Source organism: Galeopterus variegatus, unplaced genomic scaffold (genome assembly GCF_000696425.1).
Source record: "Galeopterus variegatus unplaced genomic scaffold, G_variegatus-3.0.2 Scaffold9125, whole genome shotgun sequence".
Classification (NCBI taxonomy): domain Eukaryota; kingdom Metazoa; phylum Chordata; class Mammalia; order Dermoptera; family Cynocephalidae; genus Galeopterus; species Galeopterus variegatus.
The window spans coordinates 1-21,799 of NW_007735236.1; the positions used below are offsets into that span (position 1 = coordinate 1).

The 21,799-nt window shown below is 51.9% G+C and overlaps 2 protein-coding genes across 2 annotated transcripts in view; both read left to right on the plus strand.

Moving 5' to 3' along the window:
* Window positions 1-353: 353 nt before the first annotated feature.
* Window positions 354-21,666, plus strand: LOC103609058 (tenascin-X-like; the record flags this gene model as incomplete). The annotated part of the gene is made up of 18 exons (XM_008593432.1): window positions 354-663; window positions 1,025-1,330; window positions 2,813-3,145; window positions 4,134-4,177; window positions 5,047-5,200; window positions 6,565-6,867; window positions 8,088-8,375; window positions 8,645-8,953; window positions 9,744-10,052; window positions 10,177-10,500; window positions 10,915-11,265; window positions 13,158-13,454; window positions 15,344-15,676; window positions 16,024-16,371; window positions 18,452-18,784; window positions 19,664-19,981; window positions 20,325-20,648; window positions 21,611-21,666. Coding segments are annotated over 18 exons (5,040 nt in total), but the record flags the coding sequence as incomplete, so codon positions are not given.
* The window catches only part of SLC27A1 (solute carrier family 27 (fatty acid transporter), member 1), a 6,618-nt gene continuing 6,485 nt past the window's right edge, over window positions 21,667-21,799 (plus strand). Inside the window, exon 1 of the mRNA XM_008593433.1 lies at window positions 21,667-21,684. Coding sequence (XP_008591655.1) covers window positions 21,667-21,684 — 18 coding nt within the window. The remainder of the gene's footprint in view (window positions 21,685-21,799) is intronic.

Genomic DNA, 21,799 nt, shown 5'->3' on the forward strand with positions numbered 1-21,799 from the left:
ACCCGCGGCCTTGGTGTTGTCAGCACCGCACTCTCCCGAGTGAGCCACGGGGCCGGCCCAGGGCTCTGCTCTTTCTGACTCCCCCCCTACCTCCCCCAGTTGTGGATTGAGTCAGGGCCACACTAGTCCATACAGTGCTTTTGTGCCATTTGGAAGAAAGCAGCCCTTCCTCTAGGTGGACATAGCTCCTTACCAGGGCACAGCTTGGCAAGCAGAGTGCTGGCTGGATTTCAGTACCTCTGTGCTCCCTTGGCAATGCACCTTTGTACAGTGAATGGTCTGCACAACGGCACGCAGCACCCCTGTGTGGGAGATGGGTTCCTCTTCTCCTGTGATGTGTGTCCCTCCCTTCTCTCTACCCCTTCTTCCTAGTGCTTCAGAGTGATCCCAGCCCAGGGACCCCACCCCGCCTGGGAAAGCTCTGGGTGACAGACCCTACCTCAGACTCGCTGCACCTCTCCTGGACTGTCCCTGAGGGCCAGTTTGACTCCTTCATGGTCCAATTCAGGGACAGGGATGGACGTCCCCAGGTGGTACCTGTGGAAGGGCCTGAGCGCTCAATCATCATCTCCCCCCTGGACTCTGACCACAAGTATAGATTCACTCTATTTGGGATTGCCAACAAGAAGCGATATGGTCCCCTCATGGCCGATGGCACCACTGGTAAGTGGCAGCCACCTAAGCCCCCATGTGACCACTCTCAATCTTCTGCACATAAGCCCTCAGCCAGGAACAAGCTAGGGCCTCCCAGCAAGATGGATGACTCTGGCATACTGGCCCTGCTCCGGGGCTGAAGGGCAGCCAGCCTCCCCCACACTGCTGGGCCCCTTCCATCCTGTTCAGCAGCTCCCCAAGGCCCAGAAGGTGTGTCATACCCTGACTGTGCCAGACTTCCCAGGAGTTTAGCACTCACACTAATAGAGCAGTGACCCATCCCGCCCACCAGGTGTGACATCCCGTCCAAACCCCAATCCCCAATCCCAGGCTGCCAGTTCACCACCTGGATGGATCCTCTTGTTTACAGCCCCAGAGAGGAAAGAGGAGCCCCCCCAACCCGACTCACCCGAACAGCCTCTCCTGGGGGAACTGACGGTGACCGGCGTGACCCCAGACTCCCTACGCCTGTCATGGACTGTGGCCCAGGGCCCCTTTGACTCCTTCGTGGTCCAGTACAAGGATGCAGAGGGGCAGCCCCAGGCAGTACGCATTAGTGGGGATGAGAACGAGGTCACTGTCCCTGGCTTGGAGTCCGACCGGAAATATAAGATGAACCTCTACGGGCTTCGTGGCAGGCAGCGTGTGGGGCCTGTGTCTGTGGTGGCCAAGACGGGTGAGTCAGGGCCGCACAGGCCTCCATCCCCTGGTAGTCCCAGTCCTGTGAGCAGGACCTGGCCCGGGATCCTTCCAGCTTATCCACAGCCTCCTTCATGGCCTGGTTCATGTTGTGGCCGTTTCTGAGATTCTGTCACCACTCCCCCGACCCTCACACCATTGCTGCCCTGTTCAGAGGTGGCAGATCTGAAGGACAAGAGCACTGCATTTTCCCAGCCTCTTTGAGGCATGAACAGGACTCCTCCCAGCCCCTGACTCCCAGCCAGCTTGGAACGGGGCAAAGGGCTCACTTGCAGCCCTGCATCCCAGCCTGTTCCTCCATGTCCCCAGGCTCTCTCAGTCTGTTGCCATTCCCATGGCCCATGAAGCCTTTGCCAAGAGGTATTGTGGCGTAGTGGTCAGGAGCATGGGCTCGGGAGCCAACTCCCTGGCTGTTACTGCCAGCTTCACAACTTATTGCCTAAGGGACCTTGTGCGAGCCACTTAACTTCTCTGTGTCTCACCTTTCCCTTCTGTCAAATGGGGATAATAATGGTAGCCACTACACAGAGTTGTCAGAATTAAATGAGTTCATATACAAATAGCACCGAGAATAGTGCCTGGCACATCAAAACTGCTACTTAAGAGTGAGCTTCTGTTTCTCCCTGATTCTCTCACTTCCTAGTAAACATTTCTGCTCCTCACCTCCCTCCCTTTCCCAGCCTTGCCGGGGTTATCATTCTTGCCTGTTCCCTCCTCAATCTCCTGTCCCGTAAGTAGTCCCCCATGGACCAGGGAGTGGGTCACAGAAGGGCTGGCTTTCCTTGTGCCACAGTCTCCCTATACCATGGACCCTCCGCAAAGACCTAACTGCAGGGACAATAAATTGGTGGCCTTCGGGGTGTGATTCCAGAGCCAGCCAGGAAAGAGCAGGGGCCTTCCCAACCTCCACCCACCCCTGAATCTTTCACCCACTCTTGTCTAGAACCCTGCCTTAGCAATTCATACCTTAGGGTTAAAGGGCAGACAGGGGCAGGGCTGTCCAGGGAGGGCGTGGCCGGAGCACATTCCATGATCCTGTCCAGGTGAGGGGATGGGGCAGCCAGAGCGCCCTGGGAAGGGGCATAGGTGGGAAGAGGCTTCACTGCCCGCCTCGCTTTCCTGAGGTCAGCACAGTTAGTGAATGCAGTATGGAAGGATCCTCAGAAGTTTCCTCTCTTCCCATCTTGGCTCCTTTCTCAGACATGAGGGGAGACCCCCAGGCCCACAGAACCCACTAGTGCAGTCCCACCAGCAGTACAGGACAAATATTGGGGGCTCTTAGCCCTCTCTCCTTCTGTGAGTGACTAAGTGGCTAATACAAAGGCTACGTAAGTCCCTTAGCCTACTGAGCTCCTAGTAAACTTGAGGAGTATGTTGCTGGTGGACTTGATTGTCTTTATCGACGACAGCAGCAAAGCAAGTCACCCTTACAGCCTGTATCCCCCATCTCTTCTCTTAGCCCCCCAGGATGTTGTGGATGAGACCCCTAGCCCCACAGAGTCCAGCATGGAGACCCCAGAGCCCCCCGAGGAGCCACTTCTGGGAGAGCTGACAGTGACAGGATCATCCCCAGACTCGCTGAGCCTCTCCTGGACTGTCCCCCAGGGCCGCTTCGATTCCTTCACCATCCAGTACAAAGACAGAGATGGGCGGCCCCAGGCAGTACGTGTCGAGGGCAAGGAGAGTGAGGTCACCGTGGGGGGCCTGGAGCCTGGGCGCAAGTACAAGATGCACCTGTACGGCATCCATGAGGGGCAGCGCATGGGTCCCGTGTCCACCATGGGAGTGACAGGTGAGTGAGGGGGCAGGGGCCTGCTTTGGTTCTCTCCTACTGCTGGCCCCCAGCTTCCTTGTAGCCAGTTGCTCTCCCTTGCCCCAGTGGAACCACAAGGCCCCACCTGTTTGGGGAAGACCTAGAAATAGAGGTCACTGAGCTTTCAGGACCTGAGCAAGTTTTAAACCTTCTGTGCCTCTGTTTCCTTGTCTGTGAAATGGAGGTAACACCTACCTCACAGAACTAGTGCGAGGATTAAATGACTTAACAGTTGTAAAGCACTGAGGATGGGCCTGGCACAAAGTAAACATGCTGTCAGCATTTGCTGCTATGATTATTGTAATCACCCTTACTCAGGGGTCTGCTTTGTCCCTTTTTGCTGGTTCAGCTCCTTAGTTGGTCAGAATGTATATGAGACATTGGCCTTTTCATCAGTGCAGCTCAAAACTTTCTTTAACCCTCGTTCAGTGAGTGACTTTACAGCAGAGAAGAACATTCCTTCTGCCCCTTGTCTTGGACCTGGTTACAGGGCCACCTCTGCAACCACAAAGGACCCAGCCTGGGCACCTCCTCTCCAGAGCCTCAGCCCAAGAGGCTGGGTGGGCAGCAGTGCCTCTGGAACTCTCCTGCTGACCTGCCCAGCTTGGTCACAGTGAGGGGGTCTCATTTTCCCTTTACTCACTGAAACAAAGACGCACCTTTTTCAAAAACAACTTTTACTATAAGGGGAAAGACTAGAAACGTAAAGGTAGAGAAACAGGTTTCTAGAACATGGTTTCTCTACTTCCACAAAGCTCAACCTCATAGTGACATGGTTGGCTTAGTTTCCACAAACTTCCACTCCTAATTTCTTTTCTTTGCTCAGTCAGCACTGAGAAGAGGGAAAGGGGAAGCCACCCTGAGTTACTGGCCTCAGGGCCTGAGGTAGAGTGGAGGCTCATGCCAGGCCCAGAACATGCTGCCAAGGTTTCTCCTGGGTGACTCTCGTTCTGTGCCTCTGTCCCAGGCAGCCACACCAGGCTCTGTGAGGCCCTGTGCCTGGTCCTCAGGGTAAGGATGGGTTCTAACAGGCAATGCTATAGAGGGAAATAGACTTTTGGAATTTGACAAACTGAGTTCCATTCCTGGTTTCCCCAACTGTGTGATCTTGAAAAACTTACCACCTCTCCTGGAAGCTCAGCTTCCTCATTTTCAAGATGGAGCAAACGCCACCGACTTTGCCACAGTGGGTTAGAGGTGGTGATATAACATGTCTAGCATGTTCTCAGCTCATTTTGACTTTTGCTGAGACCATCCTGTGGAGAGATCACTGTATATCGAATTCTAGTGCTGTATATTTTTAAACATGTATTTTGCATGTCTTGGATAAAATGGAAGTGGCCCATTAAGAAAGAAGTGGACGTGGGTGTTCATCAGCAGAGCAGGCTGAGGCTCTTGGTGGGGCTGGGAGGAGAAATACGTGGGGCTACTTAGAAACACTTCCCAGATGCAGTGGGGACTGTCATACTCACCAACAATTATAATCTCGCCCTTTCCAGTTAAGCCAAACCACTAGCAGTCAGGTTTGATGGTGAGGGACAGTTTCTCTCCCTCATGGAAGGAAGTACAGAGATGGCAAAACCAGCAGGAAGTGGACGCTACAGGAACTACCATGGTTAGAAGGCACACAAAAGGAAAGAACATGCCTGGCCTGGTCCCTGTACATAGTACATGGTGGTCACTCTGGTCCCACCCATCCCCCTCAGCTGCCTCCATCCTGTCCTTCCCACCCAGACTCTTTTCTGTCTGCCTGACACCTGGTTACCAGCCTGTTTTAAGCAGGTTTCACCTGTCTGGAGCCTAGTCTTGCCCTTCCATGGAAGCTAGAGAAACAAGATCTCGGGAGCGCCCCCCCCCCCCCCCCACCCGTTCACTACAAGGATAGAGATGGACAGCCCCAGGTGGTGCCTGTGTCTGCAGACCAGCTTGAAGTCACAGTCCCCAACCTGGAGCCTGCAAGAAAATACAAGATGAACTTCTATGGGCTACATGGTCAGCAACGTGTTGGCCCCCTCTCTGTGATAGCCATGACGGGTGAGTGAGGGGTTGAAGCACTCCCCATCCCTGGTTACCCAGAGCTTCCCCAGCCTGAGACCCTTTTCCCAGCCCTGCCTGGGCACCACTCTTCCCTCCCTGAGGGGCTAGACCCCCTCGGGCTCTGCCTCAGTGACCCTACAGGTCCTTCCCTGGCTCACAGTCATCTTAGTCTGTTTCCTGACCGCATGGCTCCTCCTCAGGGCTGGAGCCTTCCCCACCCCGCAGTCCCTTCCCCATCTCCACTCTACCTCCTCACCCTGCGGGAATATGTTCCTTCCATTTGCCCTAAATCCAGATGTAGACTCTCTCTCCCTCTCCGATTGTCCATAGCTGTTTCCTTCCATTCTCTTTACAACCTTGCTGTGACTTGGACAGGGCTGCCACCTCCCTCTTCTGCCCTTTTTCACTGGGGTTAGACGACACACCTCTTGGAATCTCTTCTCGGAGGTCCTGGCCTCCTGGCCTGAGCTGCATTCCCTCTGGCCGTGCCAGTCTTTGTCCCTCTGGGAAGCTGCCATCTCTCTTGGCTCCTGGCTCCTTCCCGCCCCTCATGGCTTCCTGGGCATGGGTTCTCCACAATTTTTTTTTTTTTTTTTAAAGATGACCAGTTAAGGGAATCTTAACCCTTGACTTGGTGTTGTTAGCACCATGCTCTCCCAAGTGAGCCACGGGCCAGCCCTCACAATTTTTGTGCTGTGGCATCTGGTGGAACCCCTGGTCCCTCTCAGACCAATCTTTTCAAATCTATAAAATAAAATGTATATATGATTACAAAAGAAACCAATTATCTTGATATATAATTATCAAAAGAGTTCTTTAAAACTCAAATTTATAGGGCCAGCCTGTGGCTCACTTGAGAGAGTGCGGTGCTGATAACACCAAGGCCACGGGTTCGGATCCCATATAGGGATGCCCGGTTAGCTCACTTGGGAGAGTGTGGTGCTGACAACACCAAGTCAAGGGTTAAGATCCCCTTACCAGTCATCTTTAAAAAAATAAAAACTCAAATTTGTGACTTAGTAATACCTGGGCTTATTCATTAAATAACAAGACTTGGTGGCATGTTTGATAAACTGCCACATTTGGAAGTAGTGATGAGTATCAACGGTATTTTGAAGTTTCTGTAATAACTCTAAGGTGATGTGAACATCTGTGATTTCTACTGGTGACAAAGTAACAATACTACTATTGTGGTTAGTTTCCTGTGTTGATCATTGAAGGAAATACTTCATTTCAGTTAGAAGTCAGTGAAAATAAAGATGTAACTGTTCCCCAACTCAGCTCACAGTCCCCTGAGGCCTCGGAGCACAATAGTTCTCCCCTCAGAGATCTCCTGTGTTCTTTGTCTTCCCGGATCCCAGCTCCCCTCCCACCAGCCCCAGCCACCTCCAAACCCCCTCTGGAGCCACGCCTGGGGGAGCTGACAGTGACGGATGTGACTCCCGACTCCGTGGGCCTCTTGTGGACAGTCCCTGAGGGCAAATTCGACTCCTTTGTGGTCCAGTACAAGGACAGGGACGGACAGCCCCAGGTAATGCTGGCGTCTGCAGACCAGCGTGAGGTCACAGTCCCCGGCCTGGAGCCCTCCCGCAAGTACAAGTTCCTGCTGTTCGGGATCTGGGATGGGAAACGACTCAGCCCAGTCTCTGTGGAGGCAAGGACAGGTGAGAGGCCCCAAGCACCAGCCTTCCTTTCTTCCTTCCTTCTTCGCACTCCCTTCTGCCAGGTCTTTCCTGTCATTTGAAAAGCCATGCTACCTGCCCAGTCCAAAGCAGACAAAGATCGGGAGAATGGGGCTAGTTCCTGAGTCTCTCCTCCCCTGCTGACTTTTCCTCTCCTCTCATAATTTCTACTTCTGCTGGATGGTGAAGACCCTGCAGGCCCCTTCCTGGAGGATGGAAGGTGGGAGACTAGGGTGCTGGGCAAGGGGTCGAGGATAGCCAGAAGCCCTTCCTCCTCCCTGGGCCATGCAAGGCTGTCGCCTTCTGAATTTCACTGTCTCCCCTCTGACTCTCACCTAGCTTCTCACCCTCTTGGCTCAGGCCCATCTGGTCCCATATCTGCCTCCCACAGAGGCTCCCCTTCCTCCTCTGCCCTCCTCCTGGAGCCTCAGAAACTGGGAATCAGAGGAGCCCAGCCCAGCTGTGCCCCTTTCCTGGGGTTCAGTCCAGGCCCTCTCCTGCCCCTGGAGGCTCGCCGTTGCCAGAAAACTCTCGCAATAAGCATGCGTCAGCGCCCTCGCTGTCCAAGAAGGCAGCAGGCCGGCTCCTTCCCAGGCCCTGGGATGGCTCCTCAGCAGACACCAGGCCCTTTCCCCGTCTGTACTCCTTCCTTCAACTCCCCCCCAACACACACTCGCAGGCAGCCCCCCGCTCCTCCACCAGGCCCTGGGGGAGTCTTACCTCTGAGTCTGGCTGGTGTAGAACGAGTGGCGCAAGAACCACCCCAGTCATAAGATCCTGCCTCCCCCACCTGCTGTCTGCCCCCGTCAGGGGTCCTGTATCCCGCACCCCATTTCCCCAGGGGCCAGCCAAATCACAAAGTGTGAGCTCCTGGGTAGAAGTCTGGGATGAGCCGTACCCTGCTAGGGATAGTCTCTAAGAGGTGGGAAGAGTCTGGGGAGCTGGAGGAATAAGACAAGGAGGGAAGCTAGGGACTCTTATTTTCCCAGAGATGACTCAGGACAGAAGACCCCTCCCCACACTTGTCAAGTGGAGGGAGGCATGGGCCAGTTGGAGATGGTGGTAAGGATGGGAGGGTGGTGGAAATATTTCAGGGAAGCACCGACCATTTGCGCAGTTCTGGGTCTTTTCCAACCCCAGAAGGAGGCAGTTAAGGAGTCATTTTGGAAAAAGTAAACACAAGAACCTTTCCTCTCTTTCAGCTGCCCGAAGTGACACCAGCCCAGGGGCCCCACCCCGCCTCGGGGAGCTGTGGGTGGCAGACCCCACCCCAGACTCACTGCGCCTCTCCTGGACAGTCCCCGAGGGCCAGTTCGACTCTTTTGTGGTCCAGTTCAAGGACAAAGACGGGCCCCGGGTGGTGCCTGTGGAGGGCCATGAGCGCTCAGTCACCATTGCCCCTCTGGACGTGGGCCGAAAGTACAGATTCCTCCTTTATGGCCTCCTGGGCAAGAAGCGCCACGGCCCCCTCACTGCTGACGGCACTACGGGTGAGGGACATCCTCTGCAGGGCCCTGCTCTGCCCCCGGGGGCCCAGGACAGCAGGTGGCCACTTGTGGTGTCTGCCATTACCACTGCTTGGCCCCGGCCACTTTGGCTCAGATCCAGCTCCCCCATGTCCTTGCACAAGCCCATAGCACCAGTCCTGTGGGACTCAACCATGCACAGCCCTGTCTCCAGATCTCTCCATCTTGTCCTTTGAGGTCACCCAGGCTTCCAGAAACAGCTTAGCCATTTCCACTTCATGTCTCCATCTCAGAGTCCCAGAGTGCTGTGGATGATCCTGGAACAAAGCATCCCCCAAAACCCCGTCTGGGAGAGGAGCTGCAGGTGACCAGTGTGACGCCGGATTCCATAGGCATCTCATGGATGGTCTCTGAAGGCCAATTTGACTCCTTTGTGGTCCAGTACAAGGACAGGGATGGGCAGCCCCAGGTGGTGCCCGTGGAGGGCAGCCTCCGGGAGGTCAGCATCTTGGGCCTGGACCCCGCCCGCAGGTACAAGCTACTGCTCTACGGGCAGCATGACGGCAAGCGTGTGGGTCCCATCTCGGCCATCGCCGTGACTGGTGAGTGCAGCAGCAGCGGAAAAACCTGTGCCTTCTTCCCACCTGGCTCTCCTGATCTGACTGAGCCATAAGACCTCTGAGCTTCCCACTTCCCCTCTTTTGGGAGAAGGGATCAGCTGTATAAAAGCATAATTTGCATATAGTAAAATTCACCCCTTTTAAGGGAACAATTCAATGAGTTTTGGCAAATGCATGTCATAAAACCTTGACCACAATTGAGATATAGAACATTTCCATCAACCCAAAAAGTTTCCTTGTGTCCCCTTGCAGTCAGCTCCCCCAACCCCACCCTCCCGGCAACCACTGATCTGCTTTCTATTGTTATATCGTTTGCTTTTTTAATCATTTCATTTAACAGAAACATACAATATGTAATCTCTTGTATTTATTTATTTATTTATTATTTATTTATTTATTTTTTAAAGATGACCGGTAAAGGGATCTTAACCCTTGACTTAGTGTTGTCAGCACCACGCTCACCCAGTGAGCAAACCAGCCATCCCTATATGGGATCCGAACCCGTGGCCTTGGTGTATCAGCACCGCATTCTCCCGAGTGAGCCACAGGCCGGCCCGTAGTCTCTTGTATTTAAAAGCTTCTTGCACTTAGCATACTGCTTTTGAAATTCATCTGTGTATGTCAAAAGCTGTTCCTTTTATTGCTAACCTTTTGCCTTTACTTCCTTCCCTCCTTCCCTCCTTTCCTCCTTCCTCTTCCCTGCTCCCTCCTCCTGAGAGCCTTGGTGCAGCGACAGACCAGTCATCCATCTCTAACTGTCTCTCCGAACCAGCCCCTAGGGAAGAAGCGGAAACCTCTGCACCAGCCCCTCCTGCACCTGAGCCCCGCCTTGGGGAGCTGACGGTGGAGGAAGCCACACCACACACCCTGCATCTCTCCTGGACAGTGATTGAGGGAGAATTTGACTCCTTCGAGGTCCAGTCCACAGATAGAGATGGGCAACTCCAAGTGGTCAGTATAGGGAGTGACCAGAATGACATCACCCTCTCCGGCCTGGAATCCGACCACAGATACCTGGTGACCCTGTATGGTTTCCATGATGGGAAGCGTGTGGGTTCTGCCCATATCGAGGCCCTGACAGGTGAGGGAGAACTCTGCCCACTCTGCTTCCTTCCAGATGGCTGGGAGAATTCGGAGGAGAGGCAAGTCCCCGTGGAACCCTGCCCCTCTCTAGTGTCCTTCTTACTCTTCATGTTTTTGTTCAGTCCCACGGGAAGAGGATGATCAGCCCTCAGAACCTCCCACCATGACCCCAGAGCCTCCCCTCAAGCCGCACCTGGGGGAACTGACTGTGACAGACGCCACCCCTGACTCCCTGAGCCTCTCCTGGACAGTCCCCGAGGGCCAGTTTGATCACTTCCTGGTCCAGTACAGGAATGGGGACGGGCAGCCCAAGGCAATGTGGGTGCCAGGGCATGAGGATGGGGTCACTGTCTCAGGCCTGGAGCCAGACCACAAGTACAAGATGAACCTGTATGGCTTCCACGGTGGCCAGCGTGTGGGCCCCGTCTCTGTCACAGGGGTGACGGGTGAGTGGATAGGGGAGCCCCAGGGTGGGACGTAGTGGAAGGGTCACCCTCATGCTCTTTGGGGACAACTAAACGGGGCATGGTTCAGGGTCTTAGTCAGTACCACAGACCTGCTGGGGCTGAGGCTGTGGCTCCCTTTGTCCGTCCTCTGTGCTTGACCGTGGCTCCTCCTGGGTAGGCAGGGGCCATGGAGAGCTGTGTTGTGGTGGTGGCTACCCTGGGAGCCCACAGTTGACCCCGGAGCCTGGGCATGTTTGGTAGCTGTCAGACTAGCAGGACCACCGAGCCCCAGATGGGCTTGTGTGAACTGACCTCAGGGCCCCCAGTCGTGGTCAAGGCTGGTCCATCCTTCTCTCCAAGATCCCAGGACATCCCCAGGCACCCTGCCTCACCCTCTCTGTTTCCCCTCCTCAGCTCCAGAAGAAGAGACCCCCGCCCCCACAGAGGTGGACGAGATCCCCAGCCCCACAGAACTCAGCACAGAGTCCCTGGAGCCCCCTGAGGAGCCAGTTCTGGGAGAGCTGACGGTGACAGGATCGTCCCCAGACTCTCTGAGCCTTTCCTGGACTGTCCCCCAGGGCCACTTCGACTCCTTCACCATCCAGTACAAGGACAGGGATGGGCAGCCCCAGGTGGTGCGTGTTGGAGGCGAGGAGAGTGAGGTCACCGTGGGGGACCTGGAGCCTGAGCACAAGTACAAGATGCACCTGTACGGCCTCCACGAGGGGCAGCGCATGGGCCCCGTATCTGCCGTGGGAGTGACAGGTAAGTGAGATCTCAAGGGCCCTCTCAGTTGGGTCTCGAGAAAGTGAAGCCTCCAGCATGCTGTCCACTGGAGACCCAGGACCCCAAAGCCCCAAAATCTCCAATGCACCTCCTGTCCACAAACACCTCAGGAAAAGTGTGATCTGGGGACAGGGAGAGCCTGTCCCTTACCGCAGGTAAGTGATAGACCCTCTAAGAGAGGGCCCCTAGGGACTGAGGCATCTAGGTAGGTAATTCACTGACTGATTTGTGGCTCTCTACTTTTCCTGGGAAATCTACAGAGAACTGTTCTTGTGAAATTGGGACAAATCCCATGAAATATTAATTAATTTGTTCAATAAATATTTATTAAATACAATTTCAAGCATATACACAAAGAAAGAATAGTGTCATGACCTCTCATGTGTCTTCTACCCTGCTTCAATCAAATGTCAACTCCTGGCTAGTCTGGCTCATCCGTGTCCACCCATTTCCTGCCCTCCTGCACTAGAATGTTTTCTTTATTAACGGCTTTATTGAGATATAATTTATGTGCCATAAAATTCACCTGTTTTAAGTGCACTAGTTATCAATTTCTGTATATTTACCTAGTTCAGCAACCATCACCACAGTCTAATTTTAAAACTTTTTCTTCACCCCCCTAAAAAACCTGTTTCCAGACCCATTCCCATGCTCAGCTCTAGTTCAGGACTAATCTACTTTCTGTCTCTGTAGATTTGCCTTTTCCAGACATTTCATATAAATGGAATTGTACAATATGTGTTCTTTTGTGTTTGGCTTCTTTCACTGAGCATAATGTTTGTGAGGTTTATCCACGTTGTAACATGTAGCAGAACTTCATTGCTTTTTATTTCTAAATAGTATTCCATTGTATGGATGTATCACTGCAATATTTTAAAACTAATCCCAGACATCCTTATACTTTCATCAATAAATATTTAAATATATATATATATATATATATATATTTCAATTGAGAAATTATCCTGGCAAAACTCTAATTCTTCTGGTTTCCCATTCCTTTCAATACACCCCAAAATATATTATGCTGTTTTACCACATTTTGGATGGTCTCTCAAGATTAAAATTCTAAATTCCTTTCTTTTTGTTAACCCAAAACTCCCACCAACAGAGGAAACAAAATCTATCTCATATTTTAGAATTCGGTGCCTGAAAAGCTTCCAAATTCGATTAAGTTAAGCTTTTCCTTTGAAGATTTCCAAGTCAGTGAGATCCTAGCATAAAAGGAATTCCACATGGATTTCATTATTCTAGAGCAGGAGTCAGCAACTTTTTTCTGTACAGAATCAAATAGGAAATATTTTAAGCTTTGCAGACCATGCAGTCTCTGTCATAGCTACTGCCACGGGCTCGGCCCTATATTTATTTTTTAAAAGACTATTTTAAAAATCCACAATTAATCACTGTACCTTTAAAAATGAACAATTATTCCTTAATATTGAGTATCCACGTAGTGCTACAGTCTCCAGATTGTCTCATAATTATTCTTTTGCAGTTTGGTGCTGGAATCAGGTCCAAATAAAGAGGATACATTGCAATTGAAAGAATTTGAATTTTAAATAGCGTGGTCAGGGAAGGCCCCCCAAAGTAGGTGACGTTTGAGCCGAGACATAATGGGCAAGAGCCATGCAGATATCTGGGGAAAGGACATTCAGGTGGAGGGAAAAGTCACTGCAAAGACCCTGAGGCAAGCAGCTGCCTGGCATATTTGAAGGACTAAGGAGGGCACAAAAAGACTTTGATGATCATAATTAGAAATGGATCTTAAGCCCAGAAACAGCACGTCTTCTGACCTGATTCCAAGAAAGCTGGAGAACTCTATAATAGCTCCTTCCAGCAACAAGAAAGATTCTGTTTATATCTCTTCCCAGCCCCAAGAGAGGAGCCCCCTGATGCTCCTGTTCTGAAGCCACGTCTAGGGGAGATGACAGTGACAGACGCCACCCCTGACTCCTTGAGCCTCTCCTGGACAGTCCCCGAGGGCCAGTTTGACCACTTCCTGGTCCAGTACAGGAATGGGGACGGGCAGCCCAAGGCGATGCGGGTGCCAGGGCATGAGGATGGGGTCACTGTCTCAGGCCTGGAGCCAGACCACAAGTATAAGATGAACCTCTACGGCTTCCATGGTGGTCAGCGCATGGGCCCCATCTCTGTTTTCGGTTTAACTGGTGAGTATGCAATGGGACCCTGGGCTCTGCTCCGAGCTGGACTCAGTTTCTCTTTCGTCAGTATGCAGGTGTCTTTATCCCACTTTCCCTGAGACTGAGCCTCCCAAGCTCCTGGGAACAGTTCTGCTCATGTCTTCACTCTAAGCCTTTGGTGTCGCCCCAGCCATCTTACCCTTTACACATGGGCTTTTTGGGTCCTTGAAGAGACAGAGCACCAGGAAAATAACAGACTGAGGCACACCTGGGGTTGACCCTATCCTCAGCCCATTTGAGCTGTGTGGCCTCAAGCTTTCTGTGCCTTTGAGCTTTCTGTGCCTCCCTTTCTCCATTTGGTAAGAAGGAATAACCATACCTGTCTTTAAGGGTGAGTGTGACTGTGGCTCTGTTCACGCATAAGGAAAAGTATCTGCAGGCTTCCCTTTCTGAGGAAGGTAATTAGTTTCTGAAAATCCCTTAGGCCCGATTTTCATAATTATCATAGATTTCAGTGGGAAAAATTGTATGTGTTCCCCAAGCCCCTAAATTGATACCCATTTATGCTAAAACAACACTGAGTCCTATTAGCATCGATGCTATTACTTAAATAGTTAATATTAGGCATATGCACTGCTTAGCAAGGTGTAGCTGTTACTCCTAGATGCTTAAGATCCAGTTCCCAAACAGAACAGACAAATGAAATGCAATGATTTTGTAATTCAGCTTTCAAGGCAGTATAGAACCCCATGAAGAACAGAAAAGACTAAAGATACCAATGAAAACAAAACAAATGATTTCACGCAGGCCAAAAGAGCTGGCATCCCTGGGGGTATGATCTCTGCCATAAGCCTACAGAACTACTGCAAGGTCCAGAAACTACCCATTTGCAAAGATGACCTCTTGTGGTCTCATCTCTTTACCCTCAGTGTGAAATCTAAATTAGTTTCTAAAAATGCTCAGGGCTGGCCAGTTAGCTCAGTTGGTTAGAATGTGGTGTCACAACACCAAAGTCAAGGGTTCAGATCCCCATATCGGCCAGCTATGAAAATAAAAAATTAATTAAAATTCTCAGAAAAACATTCTAAACCAGAAGGAGAATTAAAGGAAAACACTCATGAGGTGGAATTCCCGAACTCAAGTGGATGTACCTCCAGATGCGGCTTGTCTGGTGTGCTTGGTGTTATTATAAAGCATGAATTCTTCCTGCTAAGTAAATTCACTCAGCAGCCCCCATGGACTACGTGCATGCACACACTGAGCATCGTGTGTGTCTGCTGTGCTGTGACAACTGCAGTCACTGCCACCTCGCCTGCCACCACTGGCTTCATGCAGCACTCTTCCTCCCTGCAGACCACCTGCACCATCTCAGGGCTGACCACCAGGGCTACTTTGCCCACTGCTATGGACTCCATAGCACCCCCCTCCTCTGTCCCAAAGACTACCTCCACCTCCCCAACACTGACCAGCAGTACCACCTCGCCTGAGGCACTGTCTCCTTAGCACCCTCCTCCTCTGCCCCAGAGACCACCCATACCACCGCAGTGCTGACCACCAGGGCAACATCACCAGCAGCCACTGGGTCCATGGCACCCCCATTGTCCCCTACCTTGGGAACTGGTGTGCCCTCCCACCCCCAGGGCTGACTACCACAGACTCCTCGCCACCGCCACCAACTCCACAGCACCCACACCATTTACCCTAGAAAGAAAAAAATCACCTGCCATGGTGACTTCACCACAGGTGTGTGCTCTGTCCCTGTTAACTGAACATTCAAGCCAGGGAAGTGATATCCTGACCCTGGGCATGGGTGTCCAGGCTGTGGGGCCCTGGTATCTCTAAGAGAATTCCCAGAATTTCCCAGCTGGAAAGAGCCCCACCAGTACATACTCCATTCTCTCTATCTCTTAATGCAGCCCCAGGGAAGGACGAAGAAATGACCCCAGCCCTGACAGAACCTCCCACCATGACCCCCGAGCCTCCCATCAAGCCACACCTGGGGGAACTGACTGTGACAGATGCCACCCCCCACTCCCTGAGCCTCTTCTGGATGGTCCCCGAGGGCCAGTTTGACCACTTCCTGGTCCAGTACAGGAACGGAGACAGGCAGCCCAAGGCAATGCGGGTGCCGGGGCACGAGAACAGGGTCATTGTCTCTGGCCTGGAGCCAGACCACAAGTACAAGATGAACCTGTATGGCTTCCATGGTGGCCAGCGTGTGGGCCCCATCTCTGTCATTGGGGTGACTGGTGAGTGGATGGGGGAGCCCCAGGGTGAGACCTCGTGGAAGGGTCACCCTCATGCTCTTTGGGGACAACTGAGTGGGGGACAGTTCAGGGATCTTGTTCGATACCACAGATCTGCTTGTGGCTGAGGCTGTGTCTCCCTTTGTCCGTCCTCTAGCATGACCAGGGCTCCACCTGGAGCCTAGGCATGTTTGGTAGCTGTCAGCCCAGCAGGACCACCCAGCCCCAGAGTGGGCATGTCCAAACTGATTCCAGGCCCCTGTTCTGGCTGCAGCTGCACCATCCTTCTCTCCAAGACCCTAGAACATCCCCAGTGACCCTGCCTCAACCTCTCTGTCTTTCCTTCTCAGCTGCAGAAGAGACCCCTGTCCCCAGTGAGGTGGACAAGACTCCCAGCCCCACAGAACCCAGCACAGAGGCCCCAGAATCCTCTGAAGAGCCACTCTTGGGGGAGCTGACGGTGACAGGATTGTCAACAGACTCGCTGAGTCTCTCCTGGACTGTCCCCCAGGGTCACTTCGACTCCTTCGCTGTCCAGTACAAGGACAGGGATGGGCGGCCCAAGGTGGTGCGTGTTGGGGGTGAGGAGAGTGAGGTCACCGTGGGGGACCTGGAGCCTGGGCACAAGTACAAGATGCACCTGTACGGCATCCACGAGGGGCGACGTGTGGGCCCGGTGTCCGCTGTGGGTGTGACTGGTGAGTGGCGGGGCAGGGGACTTGGGGGATGACTGCTTATTTCTCACAGATACCTGGTTGACTGTTCTGCTCTCTCACCGAACCCTGTGGGTCCAGGTACTGGCCCCTCTTTCATGCCACCCAACTCTAGTCCCCCTCCATGACTCCCCTTCCATGGCTCTTTGCTGTTGTCCATGCCTATTGGTTTGGCCTTTGCCCACCTGCAGCCTCATTGTCTACTCTGGAGGCCTCCCTCTACTGGTCAGCCACTGCCCACCTCCAAGGGTGAAATATGTCAGTCACAGGCCAACCCTGATTTACCAGAATTTTTCTTTCTTCCCATCTTAATCACAGCATTCTATGAAGTAAGCCCCCCCACACACACACACACAGAAACTACCCAGCCTCAAACCACATTGAGATGACTAAATAATTTAGGCAACACCTATAAAATGAGCTATAATGCCACCATTGAAACATTTTGACATAAGACCATTACTGTATAATGTTACATTGAAAAAAGAGACCCCCAAATTTTTGTAAGGATGCTAATCACAACCATTTGAAAATAACAGGCATAGCAAGAAGAGTGGAAAGAAACATCCCACGGATGCAGGTTGTTAGAACAGAATGTTCCAGCAAGTTTTTTTTTTTTCTTTTTTATTCTGTTCTGTGTTGTTCACATTTTTCCAAATGGCAAACATTTCTTTTATAATCAGGGAAAAATAGAAAAAATATAGTGTCTTCTCCCTTGCACTCTATCTGTCTTCTTCCCTGTCTCTCTTGAAACATTTCATTTCTAATTATGAGAACATTAAAATTTCTAGTCCTTAAGAAATTAGGGCGAAAAAATCACAAGATAAATTAAATTCCAGAAGTGCACTTAGGCTTTCTTTTATAAACCATTCTCAGCCAGATTCTTATGCCTTGTTTTGAGTATTCTTCATGAGTTCCTACAGGTGTGGAAGAATCTGCCCCTCTGAGAGGTGATCTCTTCAGAAAGCAGGTCACTCCCTCTGTGACATGAGGCGAACTTTGTGAGGAGCGCTCCCACCTCCTGAATATCAGCCAGGCGGAGGAGCCACTCTGACTGCTGGGAGATAGGCCTCATTTCTATGTGCGTGTGCAGAGGACCATCTATGTTTTGGGGAACAGAGAAAAGGAGAATAATTGGAAAATGAACATTAGAAAAATTCAGATCCTGGGGATAATCTGTTAATTCTCATCCACTGTTCGGTTTTGGATTTTTTGACCCCGATCCTGGCAAGTCACAGCATGTACAAAGTAGAGAAGGCAGCGTAAGGAGCCCCTGTCTTCTGTCCTTCCTGTTCCATCTCCCCACACCCACTTAGTTATTAGATTTTATAGTCCAGAATTCCTTTTTAATCCCACATTTTTCTTGTGAGAAGAATATAGCAACATTATGTAAGTTTGGAAAATAGGAAAAAAAACTCATAATCCCACCTTCTGATCCAATAACCACCATTAATAACCACATGTAACACACATTCTCTTTCCACATTTGCAGGCATCGCGTGTTTTAACATTGCAGTCAGAGTGTTCATAGAATTCTTGGCTCTTACATTTTTGTACCCGAGTTACAGTGTAATCACTTACCTTGTGCTTATACAACCTGCATTAATCATCATTTAAATGGTTATTTGATGCTTTTCAGTGAAATCACAGTAACAAAATTAATCATCTTCTACAGGTTGTTTGGGTTCCTGACACATTTTGCTGTCATGAATAATCCCATAATGAATTCTTCCATGCTATAACTTTTTCCTGCTTTTAATAATTTTCTTAGGATAGATGCTCATAACAGGATTATTGAGTCAAAGGAAATGAGCATTATTTTGGCTCCTGACATGTGTTCCAGTTGCCTTCAGAAGGTTTGTACCAGTGCAGTTGCACCAGCAATACAGCACAGACTTTGGGGCTCTCAGCCCTCTCTCTATCCATGAATGACCCAATGGCGAGCAAAAGCTACCCAAGCCCAAGCTTCAGAAGTATGTCTGCTGATGGCCTTTATTGTCCCTATCAATGATGTCAACAAAGCAAGTCACCATTCCAGCCTGTATCCCCCTATCTCTTCTCTCAGCCCCCCAGGAGGTTGTGGATGAGATCCCCAGGCCCACAGAACCCAGCAGGGAGGCTCCAGAACCCCCCGAGGAGCCACTCCTGGGAGAGCTGACAGTGACAGGATCATCCCCAGACTCGCTGAGCCTCTCCTGGACCGTCCCCCAGGGCCGCTTTGACTCCTTCACCATTCAGTACAAGGACAGGGACGGGCGGCCCCAGATGGTGCGTATCAGGGGCGAGGAGAGTGAAGTCACCGTGGGGAGCCTGGAGCCCAGGCACAAGTACAAGATGCACCTGTACGGCGTCCACAAGGGGCGGCGCGTGGGTCCCGTGTCCACCATGGGCATCACTGGTGAGTGAATGAGGGGTGGGATGGTAAGGGAAGATGACCCAAGAAGATGTGCCCTTCTTAACCATACTGCTGTATTGATGGGGCTCATGGGGGTGGGGAGACAGGCTGTGAACCAGCAAATAAAGCACAAGGGGTGAGCCTGAGACAGGGAAGCCCAGGGGCCGGGCCAGGGCAGGCAGGGACGCCTGAGCCAGCCTGCCCCCGGTACCCAGGGGACAGCTGCGACCTGAGGTCAGGCACGACTTAGCTGGGGACAGCTTTAGAAAGAAGAAGAGCATGTCAGATCAATATCAAGCGGTTCAAAGAGCAGGAGCTAGAAACAGCAGGGCACGTGGGAGGAACTGAGAGATATTGTATTATCTCCTTTGTGCTGGGGAGAGAGTCCTGATGCATGTGGAGGGGTGGGGGTAGCTCAGGGAGCCTGTGGCTTCTTCCAGGGAGGAGGGGGGTGGCCGCACAGTTCTGTGCTGATGACTAACACTGTCCAGGAACCCTCCGCAGCATCTGGCTTGGGAGGGTGTTCTGAATTTGCCTGGGAGCAAAGATACGAGCCAACTGAATGGAGGGTGCCAAGGGGACCCGGTAGAGGGAGGCCCAGGGCGCAGTGGCCACATGGGCTTGTGCCCAGAGAGAGGCAAGTGCTGGAGGAGAGGGAGACGTCACATGGGTGTTGGTGGGTGATGAGTGAGAGCAGGGGGAGCAGGGTAAGGTGATAGGATTGGCAACATCAAAGGAACCTGGAAGAAGAGAGGCCGGAAGACCAAGTGGACGGCATCATTCTGCTCCTCATTACGGGGCTCTTTGCAATACACCTCTTTATGTGCTGAACCAAGAACTGAAGAAGCTCACCTTTCCCCATATGTGTCTGTGCAGCTCCAGAGGATGAGGCTATGACCACCCAATTGTCTCCCATGATGACCCCCGAGCCTCCCCTCAAGCCGCGCCTGGGGGAGCTGACCGTGACAGATGCCACTTCCGACTCCCTGAGCCTCTCCTGGACAGTCCCCGAGGGCCAGTTTGATTACTTCCTGGTCCACTACAGGAACGGGGATGGGGAGCCCAAGGTGGTGCGGGTTCCAGGGCATGAGGACGTGGTCACTGTCTCTGGCCTGGAGCCGGACCACAAGTATAAGATGAACCTGTATGGCTTCCATGTAGGCCAGCGCATGGGCCCCGTCTCTGCCATCGGGGTGACAGGTGAGTGAATGGGGGAGCCCCAAGGTGGGACCCAGTTGTAGGGTCACCCTAATGCTCTTTGGGGACGACTGAGCAGGGGATGGTTCAGAGATCTTGGTCAGTACCACAGACCTGCTTGTGGCTGAGGCTGTGGCTCCCTTTGTCCATCCTCTGTGCTTGACCGTGGCTCCTCCTGGGCATGTTTGGTAGCTGTCAGCCCAGCAGGACCACCCAGCCCCAGTATGGACTTGTCCAAACTGACCTACAGGCCCCCAGTCCTGGACATGACTGGTCCATCCTTCTCTCCAAGACCCCAGGACATCCCCAGGGACACTGCCTCATCCTTTCTGTCTCCCCTTTTCAGCTTCAGAAGAAGAGACACCCAGCCCCACAGAATCCAGCACAGAGGCCTCAGAGTCCACCATGGAGCCACTCCTCGGGGAGCTGACAGTGACAGGATCGTCGCCAGACTCACTGAGCCTCTCCTGGACCGTCCCCAAGGGCCACTTTGACTCCTTCACCGTCCAGTACAAGGACAGGGACGGGCGGCCCCAGGTGGTGCGTGTCAGGGGCGAGGAGAGTGAGGTCACCGTGGGGGGCCTGGAGCCTGGACGCAAGTATAAGATGCACCTGTACGGCATCCACAAGGGGCAGCGCATCGGTCCCGTGTTCGCCATGGGAGTGACAGGTGAGTGAATGTGGGGTGGAGCAGGGGAAAAATAGGACCCTAGATTTCCCTTTTATACCGGCCTTGTGAAAACATGAGGTCCTCACTAGCAGTGCTTCTTTGCATGTCCAAGTGCCTGGTGATCTTGTTAAAAGGCAGATTTGTATTGGCAGTTGGGACTGTGGCCAGAGTGCATTCCTGATGCTGATGCTGTTGTTCCATGTGCAACCCTTGAGTTTCAAAGCTTGTCACAACAGAAGAATTCGACACTTTAGAAAAACTTGTTGAAAAGAATTCTATTTGTATCCCTGATTCCTCGCAGAGCTCACTCTCTGTGGATTTGAGCAGGGGCCATGAAGGAATTCAGAAGGTGTCAGGGTGCAGCAGCTTCACTGTCCACCCCATAAACCCATGGTTGGAACAGTAACCGACTTTCTACTCTAATGGGACAATGTGTTCACTCAACAAAGAATCCCAAGCCCTGAATCAGGCACTGTAGTGTTGGAGTGTCAATATCCTCTTGCCAAAGACTTCCAGAATCTCACCTGTAATCAAACTAGTAGAGTTTATGCCTTTTGCAGTGCAGGAGAACTGTGGGGTGGTTCAGAATGATGGTTTAGAAAAAAATGGGCTGTGATTGGGGCTTGTGTTAGGTGATTTGGAGGCGAGCTTAAGGAAGTGGGGTATTGCACTGTGTTGGATGCCATCAGGAGGAAGGGGTACTTCTGTGATTGGTCTTCTTACTAAGTGCCATCTATGGCAAGGTCTACTAGAGTAAAGCCAAAGCAGTAATTGGTAAGGAAGCAGCCACTACCCAGATTACCTAGAGGGGGACATTTGGTTATTTTTGTGGTTTGGAAAATATTTGTTTGTCTATGTTGAGACATGATTGGAGACTGGCCTTGTTTTTGATTTGACCCATCATGGCGACAGATGGCCTTGTCTGATGTTGATATTCCCTGAAATTGTCTCTGTTTAACTAGACCACACCAAGACAGAGCTATGCCAGGCTGGCTCCAAGAAACCAAAGCCTGGCTGAATGGACCGGGCAGCAAATGTATGGCAGGGCTGCTTTTCTTTTTCTCAGGGTGAAGTTTTAACAGGGATGCACACAAGATCATATTTCTACGGGGCTCACAGTTTTGGGGACAGGCAGAAATCCAGCAAGTACA